The 24096-nt window shown below is 35.0% G+C and overlaps 1 protein-coding gene across 8 annotated transcripts in view; it reads left to right on the top strand.

The window, feature by feature from the left end:
* The window catches only part of NCOA1 (nuclear receptor coactivator 1), a 258922-nt gene that overhangs the window by 133004 nt on the left and 101822 nt on the right, over window positions 1-24096 (top strand). For 6 of the 8 annotated variants that reach the window (XM_029231466.1, XM_029231464.1, XM_029231467.1 and 3 more), the window contains exons 3-4: window positions 9915-10071; window positions 23114-23219. In XM_029231466.1, coding sequence (XP_029087299.1) covers window positions 23131-23219 — 89 coding nt within the window. In that variant the 5' untranslated portion in view covers window positions 9915-10071; window positions 23114-23130. Of the gene's footprint in view, window positions 1-9913; window positions 10072-23113; window positions 23220-24096 lie in introns of those variants that run through there. The other 2 variants (XM_029231469.1, XM_029231470.1) reach the window with 1 other exon arrangement.

Genomic DNA, 24096 nt, shown 5'->3' with positions numbered 1-24096 from the left:
TGCAGGAATGGAGCTTAGAGTAGAGCATTAAAAATAATAGGAGCATTCTTTTGAGAATAGCTTGTCTCCAAAATAGATGTGTTTATACTATATCCAGAATTATTAGTATTAAAATCCACTAGTCTAGGCTTTTCAGTGTTTATCTCTTTAATGTAAATGTAAAAGTAGACGTACGAGTCATTAATATTTTAGATTCAGTAGTTGATATGCAGGCAGTTAAACACACAGTTTTGGTTTTAAGGTTATAATCTGCCTTTTTTTTTTTAAAGGGGAGCAAGAAATAGAAATTAAGATACAACGAAGTATTCAGGAATTGGCTTTTTACTGTACTTTAAAAAAAAACAATTTTTTTAATCTTTAAAACTTAGAATGTAAGTATTAATATCTCCGTAGAAGCAGAATGAGAGTTAAAAACAAAAGCCATATGAAGGTACATACAGTTTCCTGAATATGTATTACTGAAACGAATAATTAAAGAAATGCATGATACCTTAGTCTGGCAAAAACTAAGGGAAAATATGATGGCTGCCATCATTTATTAGAAAGGGAGCTGCTGAGTTGAACAGATATTAAACTTGGTTGGCTATGGTCTGTTTATTAATCAAACACTTCACAGTGTTTACCTTGTGCCACACTGTCCTAAATAACTTAAATATATTAAATGTTTAGTCTCCTACCAACTCTTCAGTAGGTACAAGTATTATCCTGCTTTTTGTAGTTGAGGAAACTGATGCACGGAGAGGTTAAGGTCAGAAAGTTGGTAATGGAGTTGGGCTCCGCAGTCCATACTTTAAACTATAATTCATTACTACCTGGGTTGTAAGAAGGGATGTGGTTGGCTTTAGGCAGATGAGGATAGCTAAAGCTCAGTTCATTTATTTCACAAGTGTGAGGTTTTACTGTATCAATATACTAGAGTTTACTAATCCATGCTATTAATGATGGGCATCTATAGGTTGTTCCTGTTTTTTGCTCTTAGACACATTGCTAACATGAACAGTTTTCTTCATATCTCTTGTTGCACATGTGCATGAAGAATTTCCTTGGGGTCATTGTTCTCTTTAGTGCTGCTTCACGGTAGATTTCTTGCCACTTACCAAGATCTGTTTCCCAGCTAGTGTCCCTTTGGAACTCTTGCTCTTACCATAGAGCAACATTTTTCATATCTTTCCAACATAATACAATTTTATCTTCAAACAACACCCATGAATTTACCCAGATTTTTAAGACACCCCAAAAATTGTGTGCAGAAATAAGTATTTTTCTGGAGAGATATTGCAAGGTTTTCATAAAAGCATTTTGTAATCATAAGAACAATGAAGTCAGCCTTCTAAAAATTAAAGATTAACAAGGAAAATTAAGTAAATATTGTCATTCTATTAAAAAAATTCTGTCTTTAAAGTCTTCATTTTCTTCTAGACCTTCTCTTCATAGATAGTGTTAATAAGAAAAAGCAACTACATACTATAGAGAAGTCAAATAAATACATATTTTTAATTTTTTTTAACACTAGTAGGGATGACTTGATTTCAAATTTTATTTAGATCATTTTTGTCTTTGATTTGGAGAGTCTGACTCTTGTGTCATCACTAATAGGAAAGTAAGTAGCATCATTTTGTTCTTCATTCTTTCAAATATCAGTCTCCCAAGGAAAAAAGACTTATTTCTTCATACAATTTTTTAAGTGCCTTTTTCTTTCTTAAAGTTTATTTGGGGTAGAATTCATAAGAAAACAGATGTTACTATAGAATCTTAAGTGCATTTAACCAAAATAATTTATAATTGCCACTAATGTTAATGGTTTATTTATGACAACCTACAATAGGATGACAGCAGAGCTAAACTAAGCTATTAATCCCAGCACACTGGGCGTTTTGGCTAACGTTATCCCTTTCTCTCCTCATCAAAAAGTATATCTTAAAGAAGGAAAGTTAAAGTAACTTTATAATAAAGATAACCTTCAATCTGCGCTAATTTTATTAAAGTAATTAATCTATAAACGTTGTAATTTTAACTGTTATTAGTAACAAGTTCCTTTCATCACACTTTACAGTTAATGTATGTGGGAGAGAAAATCTACTGCCCTTAGAGGTTTGAGAGTTTCTTTTATTTCCTTACAGAAAAGAGAGCATGAGACCACAGCTTCTTTTGACACTCAGCAACTGTTACCTTATGAGATAATGGAAGATGGATTGTTTTTTCCTGCTTTCCCAAAGTCACAGTCCGTGATATCAGCTACCAATAGGTGTATGGAGAAGTGTTCCATTGGTCTAAAGCTGACTCTTTTTCTGAACTTTCCTGATTAACTGTTGCATAGGACTTGCTGCCTATCGTTAATTCTGTTTCTGGCAGATAATTCTTGATATTATTGAGTAATTTCAATTGCTAATTGGTTCTTGAGGATGTCAGGATGGTGGATTTTAAAATTCTCAAAAAGATTAAGGTGTTAATAACATACTTGAAACAAAACCTTAAAAAGATTACAAAATAACAGGAAGATTAAAAATAAATAAAATATTAGAAATAGTATCATAGTATTTGATTCCAAAGAAATTAATAGGTTAAGCACACATTTAATATTGTTCCCACCCCAAATCATAGTTTAGTTAAACAACAACCAAAATAAAGTCAACAAGGGTTGTTGTTGTTTTAGTCATAAATCAAGAGATGTAGGAAAATGGGAGAAAATACAGCAAAATTTTCGAGGCTGGAAAACAGAATAGTGAACAATCTTATTAAACCTAAGAAAACTATGTTTTAAGTGGAGAAAGCTAAGGACCAATTGAATTTGTACTGGTGACTCTTCAAAGGGCCCAGGCAGTGGTAGTATTGTGTACTTCTGGAAGTGGAGGCGAAGAAAGGAAGGGGATTAAAATAAGGAGGATTATTTAAAAGCTAAGAAACAGATGCCTGGGTCTCGTCTATTCTTTGCCACTGTACTACTGCACTGCTCCCATCTTGACAGATGGGAGACTTGAAGTTTATTCTCTAGCTTAAAACAGAGGACTAGTGAACACCAGGCACACTGAAGGGGGAGGGGGATTAGATGAGCACTGGCATTTTGAATGCTGAGAACTCTTGCTCTCATCTCCATTACTGGCTTCCCAAACTGAGTCCTTTATCCTCCAGGCAGGAAACAGGAAGAATCTCCTGTGAAGAATCTGACCATCCCAAGAAGAAAAACCTAAAGTCAAAAAGGAACTGTACTCTAGTTGGTAAAATTGTTTCTTACAGGGGTACAGGTTAACAATTCTGAAACTACTTTATATGTATACAGGTATTGAACTAATAAGTAACTAAGTGGTAGATAATGGGAACCAGGTTTCTCATATCAGTATTTGTGCCCTAACAGAGGGCCTGGCCAGATTGCCGTATAGTGAACGTCACAGTCAGTAGCCCCATGTACATGATTAGAGCTTTCAGTAAACTTTTTATATCCAAACAACTAAATAAATACCATCAGGCATCTAAGGAAAGCATCTACTATGACTAGCAGGAATGAAAATAAACAAATAGAAAATACAAACAACTTGGAGAAAATAGACTATGCAGCCGAGAAAATTTTATGTATATGCACACATACACATATGTACACATCCAGCTGTATATAGATGTACATATATGCATATACCATATATACACATACATACATATCATATGTGTGTGTATAAAACAGCTGCAGAAAGTTGGGATGCTACATCTGTAAAGCAGAAATAGGGTATTTTAGAAAGAACATTTGGAGAATGAAGAATTCTTATAAATTAAGAATATATAGCAGAAAAAAAAACTCAATAGAGGTTTGGGTAATGAGTTGAGGAAAATTTTTTAGAAAGTAAAGCAAAGGCAAAGAAATGATAAACAGATTATAAAAGAAAATAAAAAGAAGGGTCTAGGAGGGTCAACTTCCTATTATTAGGAGTTCCAAAGAGAGAACAGAATAAATGAAGGGAAAGAAAAGAATAAATAGTATAATCCAAGAAAATTTCCCAGAACTGAGACAAAGTACCTATTGAGTACCCAGTATAATGGATGAAAAGAGACTAGCACCAGTTGAAATAATGGGATATCCAAATAGCCAGCTGTGATGCTCAGTCTCTATAATATTCAGGGAAATGCAAATTGAAATGAGATCCCATTTTCATCTGTTAGACTGGTTAAAAAATAAAGTCTGACAATATCAAGTGTTGGAAAGAATATGGGTGCAAATGGTTCTCTTACACACTGCTAGTGGGAATGCGAAACAATCATTTGGGCAATCAATTTGACAAATGGTGAGTAGAGCAGAAGATATGCAAATACTACAACTCAGAAATTCCACTTCTGGATATTACCATTAGAAATTCTTGCACATGTGCATATGAAAATATGAAAGAGAAGCCATGTACAAGAACACTCATTGAGGCATTATTTATAATAATGAAAATTTAGACAACTTAAATACATGAATGACTGGGCTGAGATGTGGTATATTCACATGTACATATGAATGAAACACACACACACCTCAGCAGGGATAGAGCTCCAAAACAATATAATGCATGAAATCAGCAAAATGCAGAATATGTACAGTTTAAACATGTATATTTTAAAGCATAAAACATCAGTGTACATTGTTTATGGATGGATATAAAAAAATTGACCAGAGGATATATACTAAATTCATGATGATGGTTATCTCTATCAAAAGGCAGCCGAGTGAAAAGAGTGGGCTTTGTGTGAGTGTGGGGCCTTTTGATTTATTGGTAATACTTCATTTCTTTAAAAAGAAAATAAATATATCAAAAATGTTTACTGTTTCTACTTATTGGTAGTAGATCCATAGATACTCCTTTGTCCTGTTTCTCTATATATTTTAAAATTCTGACCCTGTACCTCTGCCTAACTCCAAAATAACAAAGGAGGAATGTTTGATAGATTTCCTTTTTTACTCTTTCTATGTGTTAAGTGCTATAGGTACTCTTCTTTCACCTTGCTTCCTCGTCTGATTCTTAAATCAGATTGAATATAAGAGGTTAATAAACTGAATAATTTAATAAATTAAAGGAATTGAGGTGCTGCATTAGCCAGCATTTGTGCCAGAACTGGAAGCAGATAATGAAGAAAGAAAGGCCTTACCCATGAGGAGAGAATTGGAACAAGTAATGGGAAGCCTCCAGGCATGAGGATCTCCTAGGAGTTTGTACCATCCATATGAGGTCTCCTGTTTTGGGTTCCTGGAGGTGAGGGGGTGTGAGAAAAGACTTAAAATACTGAGCTCTGGATAGCACAGATAATACATAATAAATACTAGGAGATATATTTTAAGAATAGTGCGCTTACTGATCTCATAATGCCAAACATCAGATCATCAGCACTGCTCTCTTTTTCTCCCTATTTCTTCGTAATCCTCCTGTCTTCTTTGGTTCTCTGTGTATCACCTGTCTCTTGATTTCCTTTTTTTTTTTTTTTTGCGGTACGCGGGCCTCTCACTGTTGTGGCCTCTCCCGCTGCGGAGCAGAGGTTCCGGATGTGCAGGCTCGGCGGCCATGGCTCACGGGCCCAGCCGCTCTGCGGCATGTGGGATCTTCCTGGACCGGGGCACGAACCCGTGTCCCCTGCATTGGCAGGCAGACTCTCAACCACTGCGCCACCAGGGAAGCCCCATATTTTTCACTTCTCATTGTCTACATATCTTTTTGGACTACGGATTTATCTTGTGCTTTTCTGTCTTCATGCAGTCCCTGAGTGACTATTTTCAGCCTCCCCCTCAGCATCATTCCTGTATTCCCGTTTGGCCTTGAATCATCAGGACCCCCTAAATCATTAGCAGGATCCATCTGGCTTCAGTTACTGCCTGACTTTGAAAAAGTACCTGTAAAAACTCTTAGGTTTTATAGAAGAGAGTGGCATTATTTCACAAAGATTATACCTGTAGCCTTAACTACACAAATGATTTTTGAGTAGTGCTCTTCCTTGAAAGTCAGAAAATGACAGAACCTGGGTTTGTGGTTGATTAAATGAACAATGCCATCTTTGCCATAGTCAGTTACTACTTACCAATTCTTAAGCAAATTTACCTAGGAACAAATTCAAAGATACAGTGCTTCACAGATGAAAGAACACAAAGTATTAATTAGGAGGAATCTTATCACCCAAGAAATGTCTTAGGGACTTAAGTTGATTACAAATGCAAATAAACTAGATATTATACAGTGAGAACAACCCAACTAAATATAATGTAAGTTGGGCTAACCTAACTATAAATTCCTTTCTTTAATAGTTTAAACTGTGTCATTATGAAGAGCTAGTCCAAGTTTTTTTGAGTTTTTGAATTGTGGGTTTAAATCAAGGAAAAAGGGAAAGAAAATCTTGAAAATACAAAAAGCACTCTGTTTAATTTAGAGGGACTATAATAGGTAAGCACTTTTGGATCCAGGTCATAGGATCATCCAATTTTCTAACATTAGATAGACATGCCACTTTAATGCGGAATTCAGCATTGGGGGGAATCATGATATAGAGAAAACGTAGTCTTTATTTAAAAAGGAAAAGCCTAAAACAAGCATCAGAAAACCCACATTATAAATATATTATAAAATAAAATAAAAAAGATTTATATTCATTGATTGTAAAATGCACTAGATATGTAAAAAGTAAACCACTAATTTTATTTTTGAGTATTATATGAATTAATTTGGGGGAGAATTTACATCTTAATGCTATTGAGTCTCAGTGAACCCATGAAAATATTCAGTCACTCTTTTTTTTAGTCTTTTTTAATTTCAGAAACGTTTTATAATTTTAAGTGTATAGGTCTTACCTATATTTTGTTAAATTAATTCCTAAGTATTTTATGTTTTTTGATGCTATTATAAATTGTTTTGCACTTCCAATTGTTTACTGTGGTTATATAGAAACACAGTTGATTTTTGTATACTCACCTTGTGTCTTACAGCTTTGTCAAATCACTTATTAATTCTAGTAATCATTTTTCAGATTCCTTAGATTTATGTACCGACATTTTTTAATTGAATAAAGACAATTTTAGTTCTTCCTTTCTAAGCTTCCTTCTATTTGTTTTTCTTGACTTATTGCACTGATTAGGACCTCCAGTACATCTATTACAATAATGAAGAGAAGTGGTTAGAGTGAACATTCTTGCCTTGTTCCCAATATTAGAACTCCCAATATTTCACCATTGTACAGAATACTAGCTGTAGGTTTTTCATGGATCCTCCTTATCAGATTGAAGGAGTTACCTTTAATTTTTAGCTTGCTGAGAATTTTATCATGAATGGGTGCTGAATTTTGTCAGATGTTTTTCTGTACCTATTGAGATATTTATATGCTTTTTATTCTGTTAGTGGCGTATCATCCTTATATATTGCTGGATTTAATTTGCTATTTTGTGTCTACATTCATGAAACTGATTTTCTTTTCTAGTAATATCTTTGGCAAGTTTGGTATTAGGGTTTTGCTGGCCTAGTAAAACAATTGGGGTGTATCTGCCTTTTATTTTCTGGAAAGTGTGCACAATTGTTATTATTACTTCTTTAAATGTTTCATAGAACCCACCAGTGAAGCCATCTAGGCCTGGAGTATTGTTTTGTTTTAATTACAAATTAATTTCTTTAGTAGATAACATTCTGTTCATTTTTGTGGTTTTAATAATTTATATTTTTCAAGGAATTTTTCACTTCATCGCAGTTACTGAATTGATTTGAATTATGTGGTTTAGAACATTATATTTGTAGGACATGAAGTGATAGCTGTCCATTTCTGACATTGGTAATTTGTGTTGTCTTTCATTTTTCTTGATCATTCTTGCTCAAGTATTAATAATTCTTTTATCTTTTCAAAAAGTCAACTTTTGATTTTAATTTTTTTCAGTTGTCCAGTCTTCATATTGGGTATTGTTTTGACTTCAAGTTCACCGACTTGCTTTTGTGCCATCTCAAATCTTCTATTAAGCTTGTCCAGTGAATTTTAAAATTTCCATGTTGAACTAGTTCTTGAATTTTCATTTACTTCTATTTTATAGTTTCCATTTGCTACAAGTATTTCTCATCTGTTCACTTATTATTATAACATCCTGATCATACTCATAATAACTGCTTTAACATCATTATCAGTTAATTTCAACTAATCATCTTATGGTTTCTATTGACCCCCCCTTTTTTTTCCTGATCTTGAGTTACAATTTCTAGCTTATTTGCATGTTTAGTAATTTTTTATTGTATACTGGGTATTGTAGATAATATTGTGGATTATCTTTTTCTGAAGAGTATTGATTTTTGTTCTAGTAGACAACTAAATTACTGGCTGGTAAATATACACTTACTGTACAATCCAGTTGCATTTATGGGTGTCTGTTTGTTTATTTACTTATTTATTTGGTTGCATCGGGTCTTAGTTGTCGCACACAGGCTTTCTAGTTGTGGCACTCGGGCTCCAGAGCGCGCAGGCTCAGTAGTTGCGGTGCAACTAGTAGTTGCCCCGCAGCATGTGGGATCTTAGTTCCCTGACTAAGGATCAAATCTGTGTTCCCTGAATAAGAAGGGGGGTTCTTTACCACTGGACCACCAGGGAAGTCCCCATTTCTGGGTGTTTATCCTAGAGACATGAAAACTTATATTCATACAGAAACCTGTACACAAATATTTATAGCAGCTTTATTCATAATAGCCCCAAATTGAAAACAACCCAAACGTACTTCAACAGGGAATGGTGAAAAAGAAACTGTGGTACCTTCAAACCATGGAGCAATAAAAAGCAACAAACTATTTGTATATGCAACATGTTGGATGGATCTCAAGGGCATTATACTGAGTGAAAAAAGCCAGTACAAAATGTTTCCATACTATTTGATTCAATCTTTGTAATATTCTCAAAGTGACAAAATTATAAAAATAGAGGGCAGATAAGTAGTTGCTAGGAGTTAAGAAAAAGGGAGTGAGGAGTGTATGATTATAAACAGCAAAAGGGAATCTCATTTGTGGTATGGTTATATAGGGGTATTTGGATCAACCAAGGATTTGAGGAAAATTTGCATACAGAATTAAGGTCCCCCACCCCCTTACTGTACTGCCCTTCCTACCATGATTTTCTCCTCCTATTATCTAGCATTCTGTCAGCTCTGAACTACATTCTCTAATGCCTCAAGCCAGTGAGACAGTGGTTTTCTCCCTTAGGTCTAGCCTCCCAGTAGTACTTAAGGGGTATACTGGGAAGAGTTCTCTTAAGGGAATGTCTTATAAGTATAGATCTTATTCAGTATGATTCCTTTCTTTCAGTGATCAAATTCCCTATGTTTCTGCCTGATTTTAGTCACTTTTCAGTGTCTTTGAGTAATTTTTATTTTGTCCAGAGTTAATCATCATTATCTGTGGGCAAGTTAGTCCAATACAAGATAGTTCATCTTTACTGGAACCAGAGCTCAATGAATTTTATTTTTAGGTATTAGGAATATAAAATTTTTGTAAACTTCTTCAATAAAAAATTTGAAAGTTAAGTATCATAGTAACTTTAATACATAGTGAGAAGTATTACAGAAATGAAAGAAGGAATTAAATGCAAACTGAAGACATTAAAAATCAGAATTTATAGGTAAAAAGAAAGATAAACATACAAATGCAGCCAGAAAAAAATTTTAAAAGACATATAAATGGACCTGTCAGGAGATTATGGGCAGAATGCAATTATGTATTACTCAAGCAGCAGTCTTAAATAAGAATATATATTCAGGTACCAGAAGGACTTCAGTTGTAAAATCAGATCTTCATCCATTGTCTTTTGGAAGTGTTTTTCCATTTGGCCTGAAAAGTTGTATTTTCTTTTTTTTAACCGAGCATTTCTGACCTTTATTATTTCTTAGAGAATAAAATGACAGTCTAACCTCCCTTCTGCTTTTATTTTTTTCTTCTCCTTTGTTTTAGTTGTTTGCATAATTGGCCTTAGAAGAGGTAAGAGTGAAGAGACTCGAGCCATCTCTGGAAAATACCTTTCCCCCATTCCATTGGAAGCTACCCTCTGGAGCACCAGATTTGACCATATATGTTCTGAGGACTCACTATGAACAAAGAAGTCTCCCAGGTAGGAATTGTAGCTCTGTTTTTAAAGAGCTTTGTTTCTGCAAAAGTATGGTGTGAAAATGATTATTTGTTGACTCTTATTTTTTATGGAAATATGTCTTTGATCTGAGAAGCTTCAAGGTTATTCTAAAATATGTGCTGACATTCCTAAATGAAAATGTTAGAAAAGTTATAGATGATACTTTGTAAACCACTGTAATGCACATTGAAATTAATACTGGTTCAGATCAGTATCTCACTATGAAATCCTCAAGTCTTTACTGAATTAAAAATGGCAGCACACACTACTATATATAAAATAGATAACTAATAAGAACTTGCCGTATTGCACAGGGAACTCTACTCGATACTCTGTAATGGCCTATATGGGAAAAGAATCTAAAAAAAAAAAAAGAATGTATATATGTATATGTATAACTGATTCACTTTGCTGTACACCTAAAACTAACACAACATTGTAAATCAACTATATTCCAATATAAAAATTTTTTTTAATGGCAGGGGAAAAACTTTACTGAACCATCCCCAGATTTGGTCTATACATTTTTTTTTTAACATCTTTATTGCAGTATAATTGCTTTACAATGGTGTGTTAGTTTCTGCTTTATAACAAAGTGATTCAACTATACATATACATATATCCCCATATCTCCATTTCTATTATAATCCAGCCATTAAATCTGTTTACATCTAGCATCCATTCTGTACATTTGAGCAGTTTTACATTGTTGTTTTCTAAGAGTTTGTGAGCTAACTGAAGGAATAGAACTAGTGTATCCATGAACATGACAGTGGTCATAGCAGCCTATAGTGAGAAAAATAAACATGCACCAAACCGAGACTAGAAAGTTGAAGAGTAATCAGAAACTGGTAAACCAAGTAAGGGGAAGACGTCCAGCAGGAAGTTTTAATTGAATTATAACATATATAAATAAAAATCATAAATTTTAAGGGTATAACTCTTTTAATTAATTTTATTTTTGGCTGCGTTGGGTCTTTGTTGCTGCGTGCGGGCTTTCTCTAGTTGCAGGGAGCGGGGACTACTCTTTGTTATGGTGCACGTGCTTCTCATCGTGGTGGCTTCTCTTGTTGTGGAGCACTGACTCTAGGTGTGTGGGCTTCAGTAGTTGTGGCACAAGGGCTCAATAGTTGTGGCTCGCATGCTCTAGAGTGCAGGCTCAGTAGTTGTGGCACATGGGCTTAGTTGCTCCACGGCATGTGGGATCTTCCCGGACCAGGGCTCGAACCCGTGTCCCCTGTATTAGCAGGCAGATTCTTAACCACTGTGCCACCAGGGAAGCCCTAAGGGTATAACTCTTGAGTTATCATGTACTGAATGTATTTGTGTAAATGCCATCCAGGTTAAGAAGTAGAACAATATCAGTATCCCAGTAAACCCCCCCTCATCTCTGACTCATTGCACACCCACCCACTTTAAAAAAATTTTATTTATTTATTTATTTATCTTTAGCTGTGTTGGGTCTTTGTTGCTGCGCCCAGGCTTTCTCTACTTACAGCAAGTGGGGGCTACTCTTCGTTGCAGAGCACGGGCTCTAGAATATATATGCAGGCTTCAGTAGCTGTGGCACGTGGGCCCAGTAGCTGTGGCTTGCAGGCTCTAGAGTGCAGGCTTAGTAGTTGTGGCACACGGGCTTAGTTGCTCCACAGCATGTGGGATCTTCCCGGACCAGGGCTCGAGCCCCTGTGCCCTGCATTGGCAGGTGGATTCTTAACCACTGAGCCACCAAGGAAGCCCACCCACCCACTTTTAAAGGAGGAGACAGTTGTCACCCTGGAGGGTGATCGCTGTCAATTTGGAGGGTGGGGTTTAGTAATCATAGAAGTTAAAGGCAATTAAATTTGGTTGGCTGACAACCAATGCCTATGTTTGGAATAAATAATGATTTTGGGAAACGGAGGCAAGACTATGAATTGGCAGAGAACTTTAAAGCAAGGACTGGTGGTGCAGCATGATTTGAGAAGATACTCATTTGATCCTACTACCTCTCTCTTTAAAACCTCATTGGTTTCCGGAACGAACATGCTCCAGATTTATGGCTTTTATTAACTGGTGATACATTGTATTTATTAACTTAAATTTTCTGTTGTTTGAAATCAGACTGTTGATTCTCAATAAGGAGAGAGAAGTTAATAAGCATTCTGATTATTAAGAAAAAAGTTTTGCAGAGTAGGATATATTATAATTAAGAGAAATTTTAGTCATGTAGGAGAGTCCTCTCTTTAAGAGTTTTTAGACAGAAATGTTCATACCTCGACTTTATGAAAGAGAAAGGGAGAGAAAATAGAATAATCTAGTGATTGAACTCTGGGCTGGGTGTCTTTTTCTTTAACTCATTGTTCAGTGAGTGACTCTGAGAAAGTCACGTTTTCTTCATGTCACCATGAAAGTTTTTATCTTTTATATTTCTCCTTAACATTTATTCAGACCAACTTTAAACATACCAAATAGCTGCAAGATTTGTAGATTGCACATCTATGTGCCCATTGCCCAGTTTCACCAGTTGTAAACATTTTGTTACATTTGCTTTCTCTCTCTCTGTATGTATTTACTACTACTTCTCCTGCCCCTCCCCCTCCATCACCACTATGATGATGATGAATCACAGTTGAGAGTAAGTTGTAGACATTTATGATCTTTTACTCCTAATGTCTCCTACTTAACCACAATATAATAATCAAATTCAGGAAGCTTAACATTTTCATTATTATTATCTAATATATGGTCTATATTACAGTTTAGTCAGTTGTCTAATCCAGAATCATACATTGCATAATTGTCACATCTCTTTGGTTCCTTTAACCTGGAATAGTTTACACCTTTTTTTCTTTGTCTTCCATGATATTGACATTTTGAAAAAGTATAGGCCAGCTGTTTTGTACAGTGGCACTCATTTTGAGCTTATCTGTCTCCATCTATGTTCCTTTCTAAAGAGACTATGATATGGGACTTTGGAGATTCATGGTTTTGTTACTGAGAATCTTATCCGGTAGAATGAAGCCCATGAAGATTTTTTTCAGGAGAAAGTCTGTTAAAACATGGTAGGATCCCAAAATTCCAGAAGGTAGATTCCTAAAGATGATTTGGATGTTATTGAAAGGAATTTTATGTATGTGTGCATATGTATACATATAATCTTAGAATCCAAGATTTATAAACTTTTGGACAAATTAAAGGCAGAACTTTAGATTTTAAAGGAATAGTACATTTACATTTTAAGGTGAATCACATCTTATAAGAAATAATTGGTTTTATTTGTAACGACCATAGAAGATAAGTCAGGATAAGGTATATGATTAATTTTATTTATTTCTATGTGATGTTTGGGTGAAGAGTTAGAAAGATTCTCTGTTCATGTGTTTGAGAACTCTGTAAATAACCACCCAGGATTTTTAGATGTGGTATAACTTAATGTCAACTTTTCTGAAGACTTTCCTAATGAAGAAGCATTTTAGTGTAGAGGTAAAAGCAAAATTTAGACTCTGTTGTTGACTTTTCTACTCATCAGTATGTAAGGTTAGGTTATATAGGTTAGTTATATAAGTTAAAACATAGCCAGATTCTGGAACCAAATTACTATGTTAGATGCTTAGAATGGCACATAGTAAATCCTATAAAAGTGTTAGTCATCATCATTGTTGTCATCATCAGCCCATAGGTTCTCTATTAGTAAGATAAAACCATTGAACTCAGTCAGTGATTCTGTAAAGTGGAGATAATAATAATACACACTTCATAGGGCAGTTGTGAGGAATCAATGAGTTCATATATGTGAGATACATAAGCACACAATATATATTATTACATTGTCATATCCTTTAATTGAATACATATTAATGGGCCTACATTTTTCTGTGAACCTTTTTATTATTTTGTTCCTCTCAAATTCTTTTTTACTACTAACTTTATACTGTAAAAGTGGAAATAGGCAGGACAGGCATTTTGTATGTGCTAAGTAGTCTATAGTCAAAAAGTTGAGAAGCACTGTATGAGATGACAATTGTTAGGGTCCCTCTTCTGAAATTTTATAAGTCTGAGTCTCCAGTTTAAAATTTATAAGCATGATTTTCATAGTTATTATTTTATTGAGAACACTGGAAAGTGAAATTTAAGTTTCACTTGTTTAGAGTTAGTCTTTAGTTGGGTATTACACTGGAAGGGGTATAGCTAGATAAATTAGTATTTTATTGAGGAGATACTGATGCTGTTTAACCAGCTATTCACCTGAGATGCTTGGGGATTTTTTTTTTTTTCATTTTTTCAATGGGTATCAATAAAGTTTTTACCAAATATAAATGAATCAAGTGAGATGACTTAGGTTTAAAGCTGGGCTTTTAAAAATGCATCTCCTTTCTGTAAATGTGAGCAATGAAGATTGTAGCTAGAGTTGTATTGTGATTTAATTTATGTCCCTTCCCCTCCTGCTGGGGAGATGATCCTGAAATTAACTGAAGGTTTAACTTGACTTGATCATTTGCTAATGCCCTCAAAATACAACTCCATTATTTTGGCAGATTATTTTGACCCATGCAGCTCTATTATTTTGGTATTACTGCCACCATATAACTTTAGAAATCAAATTTCAATATGATTTTTTTTTCTTTTGTTGGTTTATATATGTACATTTAACTCTGTATTTTAAAGTGAGTTTCTGAAATGTTCTAGAGAAATTGAACCACTTCTGATCAGGGGCTTAATTCTTTATTTTAGATATTGGAGTAATTTTATATAGTAAATGTGGTTATTTGGTCTTGGATAATCATCTGTGGATTATCTATGTCTAATGTTGATCTTCAGTCTCGTCTGGCCCCCGCTTTAGCTGTTTCTCTGCTCATTAGTATCTGAATCTGTGAAAGAGGGTGAAGTTCGTGGAAAAAGACAGAGATTGACATTTTTGTCACTTAATTTTTGTCTCTATGACCATCATTTTCTTTTTTTAAGGCTGTTACCTTTTTGCTAGATTACTATAAACTGTTCTCTTTGAACATGCAAGTAAATATCAAATACTTATTTTGTTGTTTATAGTTAAAGATAGCTATAGTCAGGAAGACTGATTTTAATCTATATTTTAATACCAACGTATTTTTCACGTTAGAACAATGTAGAACTGATTTTTGCAAGACATGTACAGTATATCTACAATTACCCAATGTCATTTTAAAATAACTGGAATCATCTAGCTTTGTAGATTTATAAGGAAATGTTGAGGATATTTTTGCCAAACTGTTTTAATACAATAGCTGCCATAAACATGTTTCATATGCTGACTGTTTTTCCTAAATAGGAGTATTTTAACAAGGCAAATGCATATATGTGTATTTCTTACCTTAAAAAATTAAATTTTAAATAAAGTCAATATGAGGAATTTAAACTTTGGGGTTTAAAACTTATTTGGTTTTCTTCTTCCTATATATTTGCTAATAGAAAAGAAAGAATACTTTTTAACCCTTTTTCCAAATTATTCTTTCCATTTAGAAAAAAATAATGCAGAAAAAGGAAGCATTGTCTCTTGATCTGTAGAATAAACTTTTAGTAGTAAACATAAATTTATTAAATACATTGTTTCAAATATTATATACTTTTAGAAGTTAAGTTGCCAAGCCCTTGATAATGTCTTTATTATTAGTGTAATAAATTTAAAAGAGTTTGCACAGGATTTTCTTTTACAAAAAGCACTTTAAAAAAATCTCATATTTTATAGAATCAATGAACTAAGATAAAATGACGTCTGTTTTTAAGAACTCATTGCTTTGAATCTGTTTCTTTGCTTTTGCTTTTTATTCCTGGCCATAACAGTTAAGATATGGGCATGTTTATTGCAGAGGCTTATGTGGCAGGGACTCTTCTCTGGGCCAGGGATAACCACGATCTGAGTTTTGGTTCCTGCTTTGTGGGTTCAGAGAGAATTTTTGTTTCCAGATGTTTAAGGAAATCCTTGTTCAGTTATTAGCTCTAAAATATCTGTTTTTTGGGCTTCCCTGGTGGTGCAGTGGTTAAGAATCCGCCTGCCGATGCAGGGGACATGGGTTCGAGCCCTGGTCTGGGAAGATTTCACGTGCTGTGGAGCAACTAAGCCCGTGCGACACAACTACTGAGCCCGTGTGCCACAACTACTGGGGCCCACACGCCTAGAGCCCGTGCTCCGCGACAAGATAAGCCACCACAGTGAGGAGCCCGTGCACCACAACGAAGAGCAGCCCCCACTCACTGCAACTAGAGAAAGCCCACGCGCAGCAATGAAGACCCAACGCAGCCAAAAATAAATAAATAAAAAATAATAAAATAAAATATTTTAAAAAATAAAATAAAATATGTTTTTTAACAAAAAAATTGGAGGCATACAAAGAAACAGAAAAAGCATGGCCCATACACAGGAAAGATAGCAGTCAGTAGAAACTGTCTTAAGAAGCCCAGATGTTGTACTTACTAAACAAAGAAGAAATAGTAGATGAGTTGGATTTCATCAAAATTAAGAACTCTTGTTCATCAGAAGTTACTATAAAGAAAGTGAAAAGATAATCCACAGAATGGGAGAAAATATTTGCAAATCATATATCTGATAAGGATCTAGGCATGAATATAAAGAACTCTTATGACTTACCAATAAAAAACAGAAAATACCAATTTTTGGTGAGGATGTGGAAAAATTGGAACACTTGTACATTTGATGGTGAGAATTTAAGATGGTATAGCCACTGTGGAAGACAGTTTGGCAATTCCTCAAAAATTTAGAGAGTTACAGTATGACCTAGTAGTTTCATACCCAAGAGAATTGAAACAGGTTCACACAAAAATTTGCACATAAATGTTCATAGCAGCATTGTTGTTAAATAGCCCCAGTAATGGGAAACCTAAGTGGCCATCATTTGATGAATACATAAACAAAATGTGGTATATCCAAACAATGGGAAATTATTTAACCATAAAAAGGGCAATAGAAATCCTAAAGTCCCCATCCTTTCTTATCACATGAGAAAGAATTCAACTGTCACTGAAGTGAAAAGACAAAATTGAAAACTTTTTTTTAGAGAACCCTAGGTGTCGGACTCCAGTCTGAGAAACATCCTTTATGGCAGTTACCCACTGCAGGAGCTCTTTATTTGTCACGATTTTTCCTGTGTGATATTATCAACTTGGGGAGGTTTAACTCTCTGAGTGTCCCTCTCATGTCTGTGCTTCTCTGTGCTAATTGCTTGCTAGCATTTTCAAGTATATTATTAGAGTTGTTTATTAACTAATTGTTACTTATTTTTCAAATGATGCAGTCCTCAGCTAAATCTGGGAGGTGAGTGACAAATTTCTTATGTAGAAATCTATAATTCAACTGAAATATAAAGCACTGACCTATTTCTTCAGCCCAACCTATTTGGTTTAGTCTGGTCCATTTGAACAGAGGTAGATGTGGTTTCTAGTTCCAAAAACTGCTCTCTAGAGAGTGCATGAGATTGTGTATAACTTAGCAACTCTTTTTAAATCAACAGCATACTTTTACTTCGAAACCTAACCTCTTTTTTTTAAAGGTGATATGTAAATTGGCTTCCTGAAACCAACATTTCTTTTCTTAATGAACCTTGTTTAAGTTCCCTTACTGCCAAATATAAAGCCATTCCACAAATAGAATAGCTGTAAAAGTTTTCACTCATCAGAGGTTTTGCATTCCACTATCTGTTTATTGTGTTTTGTAAATAGAAAGCAGGTAATACCAGAATCATATCATCAGCAAATTGTTGGTGACTTTCTCATAGCTTCTTACTATTGGCTCTTATTTTGGTAAGCCAGATATTGAATTGCTGTTGAATTGTTGTCTGATGTCTCCTCAACCCCAGAATTTCAGATAAGTTTAGCAGATGTCAGTCTCCAACCAGTAGTCTGACTTAGCATGGTCTGGGGAATCTCATTTGAAATCCAGATTTATTTGTTGCTCAAAATTATCCAAACTGTGAGATTGTATTGCTTATGTTTACAGTTGTGTAGATGCAACATATTTTTGTGTCTCTATCGTACTGTGAAATATAGTAGGAGGTTTCTCCAAAATAGATCTTAACCTTTTCAGAATTAGAAGAGATGTTCTCAAATTTCTAGACCAAGAAGGTGGTTGTTTTTTTTTTTTTTTCCATTGAAAACAGGAGAACAAGGATTTAAAGAAAGCTCAATTTCTCAATTATAGAAAAGAATTCCAAAACATTATGAAAGATTCCAGAAAATATTTAATTATAAAAAATCTTAAATATTATTTAAAAAATTTAAATGACATATTAGTAAAATAACTTAATCACTTAATTTATCACCTATTTTAGCTTCTATATCTTTTAGACATTATGTTACATATTGGATATACAATGAAAAGATCTAGTAACTGTTTTTGAGTTCACAATCTAGAAGAGGAGACAAACGAGAATTATAATTTTATAGCATATTATCATAAGAAATATATGCCCAGCAGTATTTTGATTTCAGATGGGTAAATTCTTAGATAGGTATAACCTAATGTCTTAGGAGGCAGGGAAGACTGGCAGCTAAGTAAAGCTGAGCATTAAGTAGGAGTTAGTTAACTCTTTTCTTTTGGATTTTAGCGAACTCTAAAGTCTTATCTTTCGTTTTCTTTCCTGTTCATCATTTTCTTCTCTCTTTTATTTCTACTTTTGTTGAAAAATTTAGCATTGATGCTTCTTTATTATTATGAATTTATCACATAATTTCATTTTTTGTTTTAATAAACTTTGAAATATATTTATATTTTATTTCTAAGTAAAAATAAAATTAATTGGCTTCTTTACTTCTGTGGTATCTGGTTAATCTCATTTATGTTTCTATGACTCTCCATAGGAGAAGAAAGTAGCAGTCTTACTCATTATAGTTATATATCACTTAGCTGATTTTTCTAGTTTTGTATTTGAGAATGGATGCTAACAAAGCCATTGTCGGGTCTTTCAACATCTTTTTGGTTGTGGTGGCAAGTCTGGCATATTGACCTTTGCACTGAGGCTGTCCACCTTAAATTGTAATTATTTTCCTTGTCATATAGAGCCTTCCTCTCCTAAATGTTTTTCTATGATGACATTAATCCATAGTGCAGTTCATCTCATTTATGTGTCAGTAATAGAAATCTGGAACTTAAAAGCCCATCATGTTTCATACGTGTTGAATTTGAGGTGACGTGGGATATCCAAATGGAAATGTCCATTTGGCAGCTGGAAACTTATTTAGATGCCAAATTACTGAGATCAGAAAGATTGTGCTTATCGTTCATGGAGGAAGCCTTAGAATGAAAATCAGACCTTGTCATTCTTCTGTTCTTAATCCTCCAGTGATTGGCTAATTCACTCAGAGTAAAGCTAAAGTGTATGGCCCTTCCTCTGCCAGGAGCACTCTTCTTCCAGATGTCATTCTCTCTCCCTCACCTCCTTCAAGTCTTTGCTCATGTCTCACCTTGTCAGTGAGGCCCTTCCTAACTACTTTACTTAAAATTGCTGCCCCTCTCCTTCCACAAAACTAAGCCTCTGTTTTTGCCTTGTTTTCCTCCATAATACTTATCACCTTCTAATATACTCTATACTTTACTTTTTAATTTTGCTTCTCTCTCCCTCACAGTAGAATGAAACTCTATGAGGACAGTGATTTTTTAATGTTTCATGCACAGTTGTACTCCCACTACCTAGAACAGAAGCTGGCATATAGTAGGAGCTCAATAAATACTTTTTGCTGGGTTAACTTGGGCTACCCACATTGAGATCAATTTAAAGTTTCTGACTCATGTTTACCTTTGCTGCGAAGATGGGATAGTATCAAGGATTTTATTTTTAAAGTCTTTCCTTAGTGTTGAAACTAAAATTAACATATATAATCTATATGTGTATATAGGGACTGTATGTAGTATATAATATATATAGTCTGTTTATATATTGTTTATATAGGTTGGGCTAAACTTGATTGGACAAACATTTAATCACTCATTCACCAAATTCTATAATGGACACACAATAGATGGGAACTGATGCAAACTTTGTATATTATGTTGAATGTTATCCTTTGGGCAGTGAGGATTTAGGGAAGGGTTTTAAGCAAGAGATTGACATGATCAAACATGTTTTTGATAGCCTACTTTGGTTGGTCAGGGAGACCACCATAAAAACTATGATGTTTTTAATAGTTTAGCAACAGGTGAGAGGAGACTATAAGAAAGGTGTGGATTTTGGAAATATTTAGGAAATAAAAATGGACACATCTTACTGTTTGCTTGCATGTGGGGTATGAGAGAAGAGGGTAGAATGACTCCAGTGTACCAACTGAGAGAAAAATAATTGCGTGAGGAGGAGATGTTAAGTTCATTTGGAAAGATGAATTTGAAGTGCCTATGTGACCTCTGCATAGAGTTATCTGGCAAGGAGTGGGGTTATGTGTCTGAGGCCCAGGAGATCTGGCTAGAGATGGAGATTCAGAGTAATTGGTTTAGAGATTTTTTTTCTTTGAAACCATGTTGAGTGAGTGATATCACCGCAGAATAATGTATAGTATGAGGGGAAAGGAGGCGTAGGACATTAGAACCATGAGGAAATCTAACCCCGAAGAACTGGGCAAAAAGTACTGAGAATAAGGAAAGTAGAAAAACACACTAATTCTACTAATCTCTCAGGCTGTGGCTTAAACATCACTTCTTCAGAGAAGCCTCAGTTGATCGCCCAATTAAAATTAGGTCTCCTCTATTGTTTTTCTCTATGAAACCTATTCTTTTCCTTTATGATTTTATCACTATAAGAAAATTACATATTAATTTTGTGTTTTATTTGTTTATGTCTCGCACTCCGCGAGGGCAGGAACCTCTATTTTGCGGTCCGTGATTTTGCTCAGCCCCTATCACAGTGCCTGAGACATGATAGATGCTTGATTTATTTGTTAAGTAAATGAAGGAAGCATAGGATGACAGAAGTCAATGGATGACAGTGTTTTCAGAAGGAAACAGTTTCAGATGCTGCTCCAAGCAGTCCAATAAAATAATAGTAATAAGTTAGCATTTATTGAGCATTAATGAGTGAAGGAATGAAAAGTGTCCATTGTATTTATCGATGAGGAAGAATGGGATGAGTTCTGAATCTCCATCTCTGAATCTCCATCTGAATCTCCACTCTGAATCTCCACTCTGAATCTCCACTCTGAATCTCCATCTCTAGCCAGATCTCCTGGGCCTCAGACACATAACCCCACTCCTTGCCAGATAACTCTATGCAGAGGTCACATAGGCACTGAGTGAACACTACTCCCCTCATGGAGCTCTTAGTCTAAAGGGGAGATAATAACAATAACCAACATTCTCTAGGAACCTACAGTGCACTCGTTACATGCACTGTTCATTCAGTCCTCACAACAAATCTAAAGGTAGGTAAGTATAGTTATTATCCTTATGTTACAGATGAAGAAATAGGAGATTTAAGGAGATTAAGCACTTTGCCCAGGAACAGGCAGGTAATGATTAAGCAGGGCCTTTCTGACCCTAATGCCCATGCTTTTAACCACCATGCTGCAGTAGGGAAATCAAGCTGATTCCTTATCAGGGGAGTGATATCTTGAAAATGCCATTTGAGCAGGAATGGTTTTGCTGCTGTTTATAGGACACATTAGAAGTGAGAGTGACTGGAATTGAGAAACAAGATAGAAGGATCTTGCAGGAATCTAGAATGAGGTATTTGCTTCCAAATAAGGATCATAACTGTATCTGAGAATGAAGAAGGAGGGGACACTGTAAGATCTCCTGTTAATGAAGAATTGACAGGACGTGGATACCGATACAAAATGAGGAGCAAAAGAGAAGAGTAAAAAATAATTGCGATCCTAGGAGTTGGAAATTTTCATGACCTGCACGTCTAATATGGAGAAATTAGAAATGTGCTTTTTTTGGTTACATGGAATAATAAAGTCATGATTAGAGTTCTAGGTATTATTTTTTTATTGAAAAGGGGATATGACAATCTTTGGTACTGAGAAAGAGCTGGAGACAGAGGAAGTTTTAGGACTAGAGAAAAAGAATCTATTTCAACATATTAATTAAAGTCATGTGAGAAATTCTTATGGATCTCAAATTTACAAGCATGGCTGCTAACATGCAGCACTGTATTTATTTAATCATTTTAGAATTTAAGGAAAAGTTAAAGGTTTTTCCCATTTAACAAGAATTTCCTCTCCTTTTACAAGGGTAGATGGAATGGAAGAGAATGAGAGGTGTGTTGTTTGACATTAGTAAAATCTAAGTGGTAGTGATGAGTCTAAGGCCAGAGATAAGCTTCCAAGTTTCGTTAGAGATTCTGTAGAGAATAGTGGTTGATAGGGACAGATCAGGAGGGATCTTTAAGCACAGCCACTGACTGGCACAACATGTAAGAGAGAGACCTGGCTGGCATGCTAGGGGAAATGACTTTGTGTTCTCTGGCATCTATAACAAGATCCTAACGTAGACTAAACATTTGATCTTTGTCGCCTGACTGCATAAGCAAAAGGTTAGGAGTATGGAATTCAAAGTTGGTAAGTACAATACAAAATCCAAATCTAATTCATCGCTTTAATTTTAATCATATATGTATTATTTCTTTTCCTATCAATATAAAATCCCAAACCTTATGAGTAAAAGTTGTTTGAAGTCCTTTTCAAAATAATCTAAAATAAATAAATATAAAAAAGAATCTGACTCTCAGTTACACAGTTTTTACATTTACATATGAAGTGGTTTTTTCTCTTTAAAAAAATCTCATTGTCTATTTAATTATTCTAACAATATTTTCATCCTAATTGATCTCTTTGATTTTATGAAGGATGACTCATTTTATTTTACAGGTATAGAAAAGAAAGTGTAGAAACACTAAATAGCTGATGATTCCTGTGCTTTTATATAAATGTGGATGCTTTTATGATGGCTGTAATTATTCATTGAGAAACCACAGTATTTAGATATATTCTAACACAAGGGAGCTTCCTATTCCCATAGAGTTGGAAAGTTCATTAGGGTAGATTTCTTATTGTTTTCCTTCCTTTTTAGGTGTGAAGTTTTTCAACATGAGTGGCCTTGGGGACAGTTCATCTGACCCTGCTAACCCAGACTCACATAAGAGAAAAGGATCGCCATGTGACACACTGGCATCAAGGTAGGAACACTCTTTTTCTTAGTCTGTTTCTGGCAGAGCTGCTTTATCATTTTCAGTCACATTAGAGCTTTTGCTTCATCTACTCCAAGTTTACCACCCTTCTCTGAGTCCCTCATACTTACCATGTTCTCTTCCTTCCCCAGGGCCTTTACACATGCTGCTCCCTCATCCAGCTTGCTCCCTCTAGATTTCCTGTAGTCAACACCTATGCATTCTCCAAATACCAGTTTAGTCATTACTTTCTTTTTTTTTTTTTAATTTATTTATTTTGGGCTGCATTGGGTCTTTATTGCTGCATGCAGGCTCTCTCTAGTTGCAGTGAGTGGGGGCTACTCTTTGTTGAGGTACGCAGGCTTCTCATTGTGGTGGCTTCCCTTGTTGCAGAGCATGGGCTCTAGGCGCACAGGCTTCAGTAGTTGTAGCACGCGGGCTCAGTAGTTGTGGCTCGCGGGCTCTAGAGTGCAGGCTCAGTAGATGTGGCTCACGGGCTTAGTTGCTCCGTGGCATGTGGGATCTTCCCGGACCGGGGCTCGAGCCCTTGTCCCCTGCATTGGCAGGGGATTCTTAACCACTGTGCCACCAGGGAAGCCCTAGTCATTACTTTCTTAAAAGGAGCCTTCTCTTCCTTCCATTAACTATTAGGTCAAATCTCCCCTATTTGTATCTATTTTATATGTATTTTTATAGCTATAATCTGTAATTTCAGGTTTTTATTAGTTTGTGTGCTTATTTCATGGGTTCCCTGGCTTCTCTACTACAGGCTAAGCTGCCATTTGGTAAGAACTTTGTCCTTACTCACCATTTTATCCCTAGTTCCTAGCACAATGTGTAACTTATATATAATAAGGACACAGAAAATATTTGTCAAATGAATAAA

The sequence above is a fragment of the Monodon monoceros genome, unplaced genomic scaffold (assembly GCF_005190385.1).
Source record: "Monodon monoceros isolate NGI ecotype Baffin Bay Population unplaced genomic scaffold, NGI_Narwhal_1 Super_Scaffold_19, whole genome shotgun sequence".
Classification (NCBI taxonomy): Eukaryota; Metazoa; Chordata; class Mammalia; order Artiodactyla; family Monodontidae; genus Monodon; species Monodon monoceros.
Note: the sequence above shows the minus strand (reverse complement) of the source record. Positions and strands in the feature narration are given on the sequence as shown.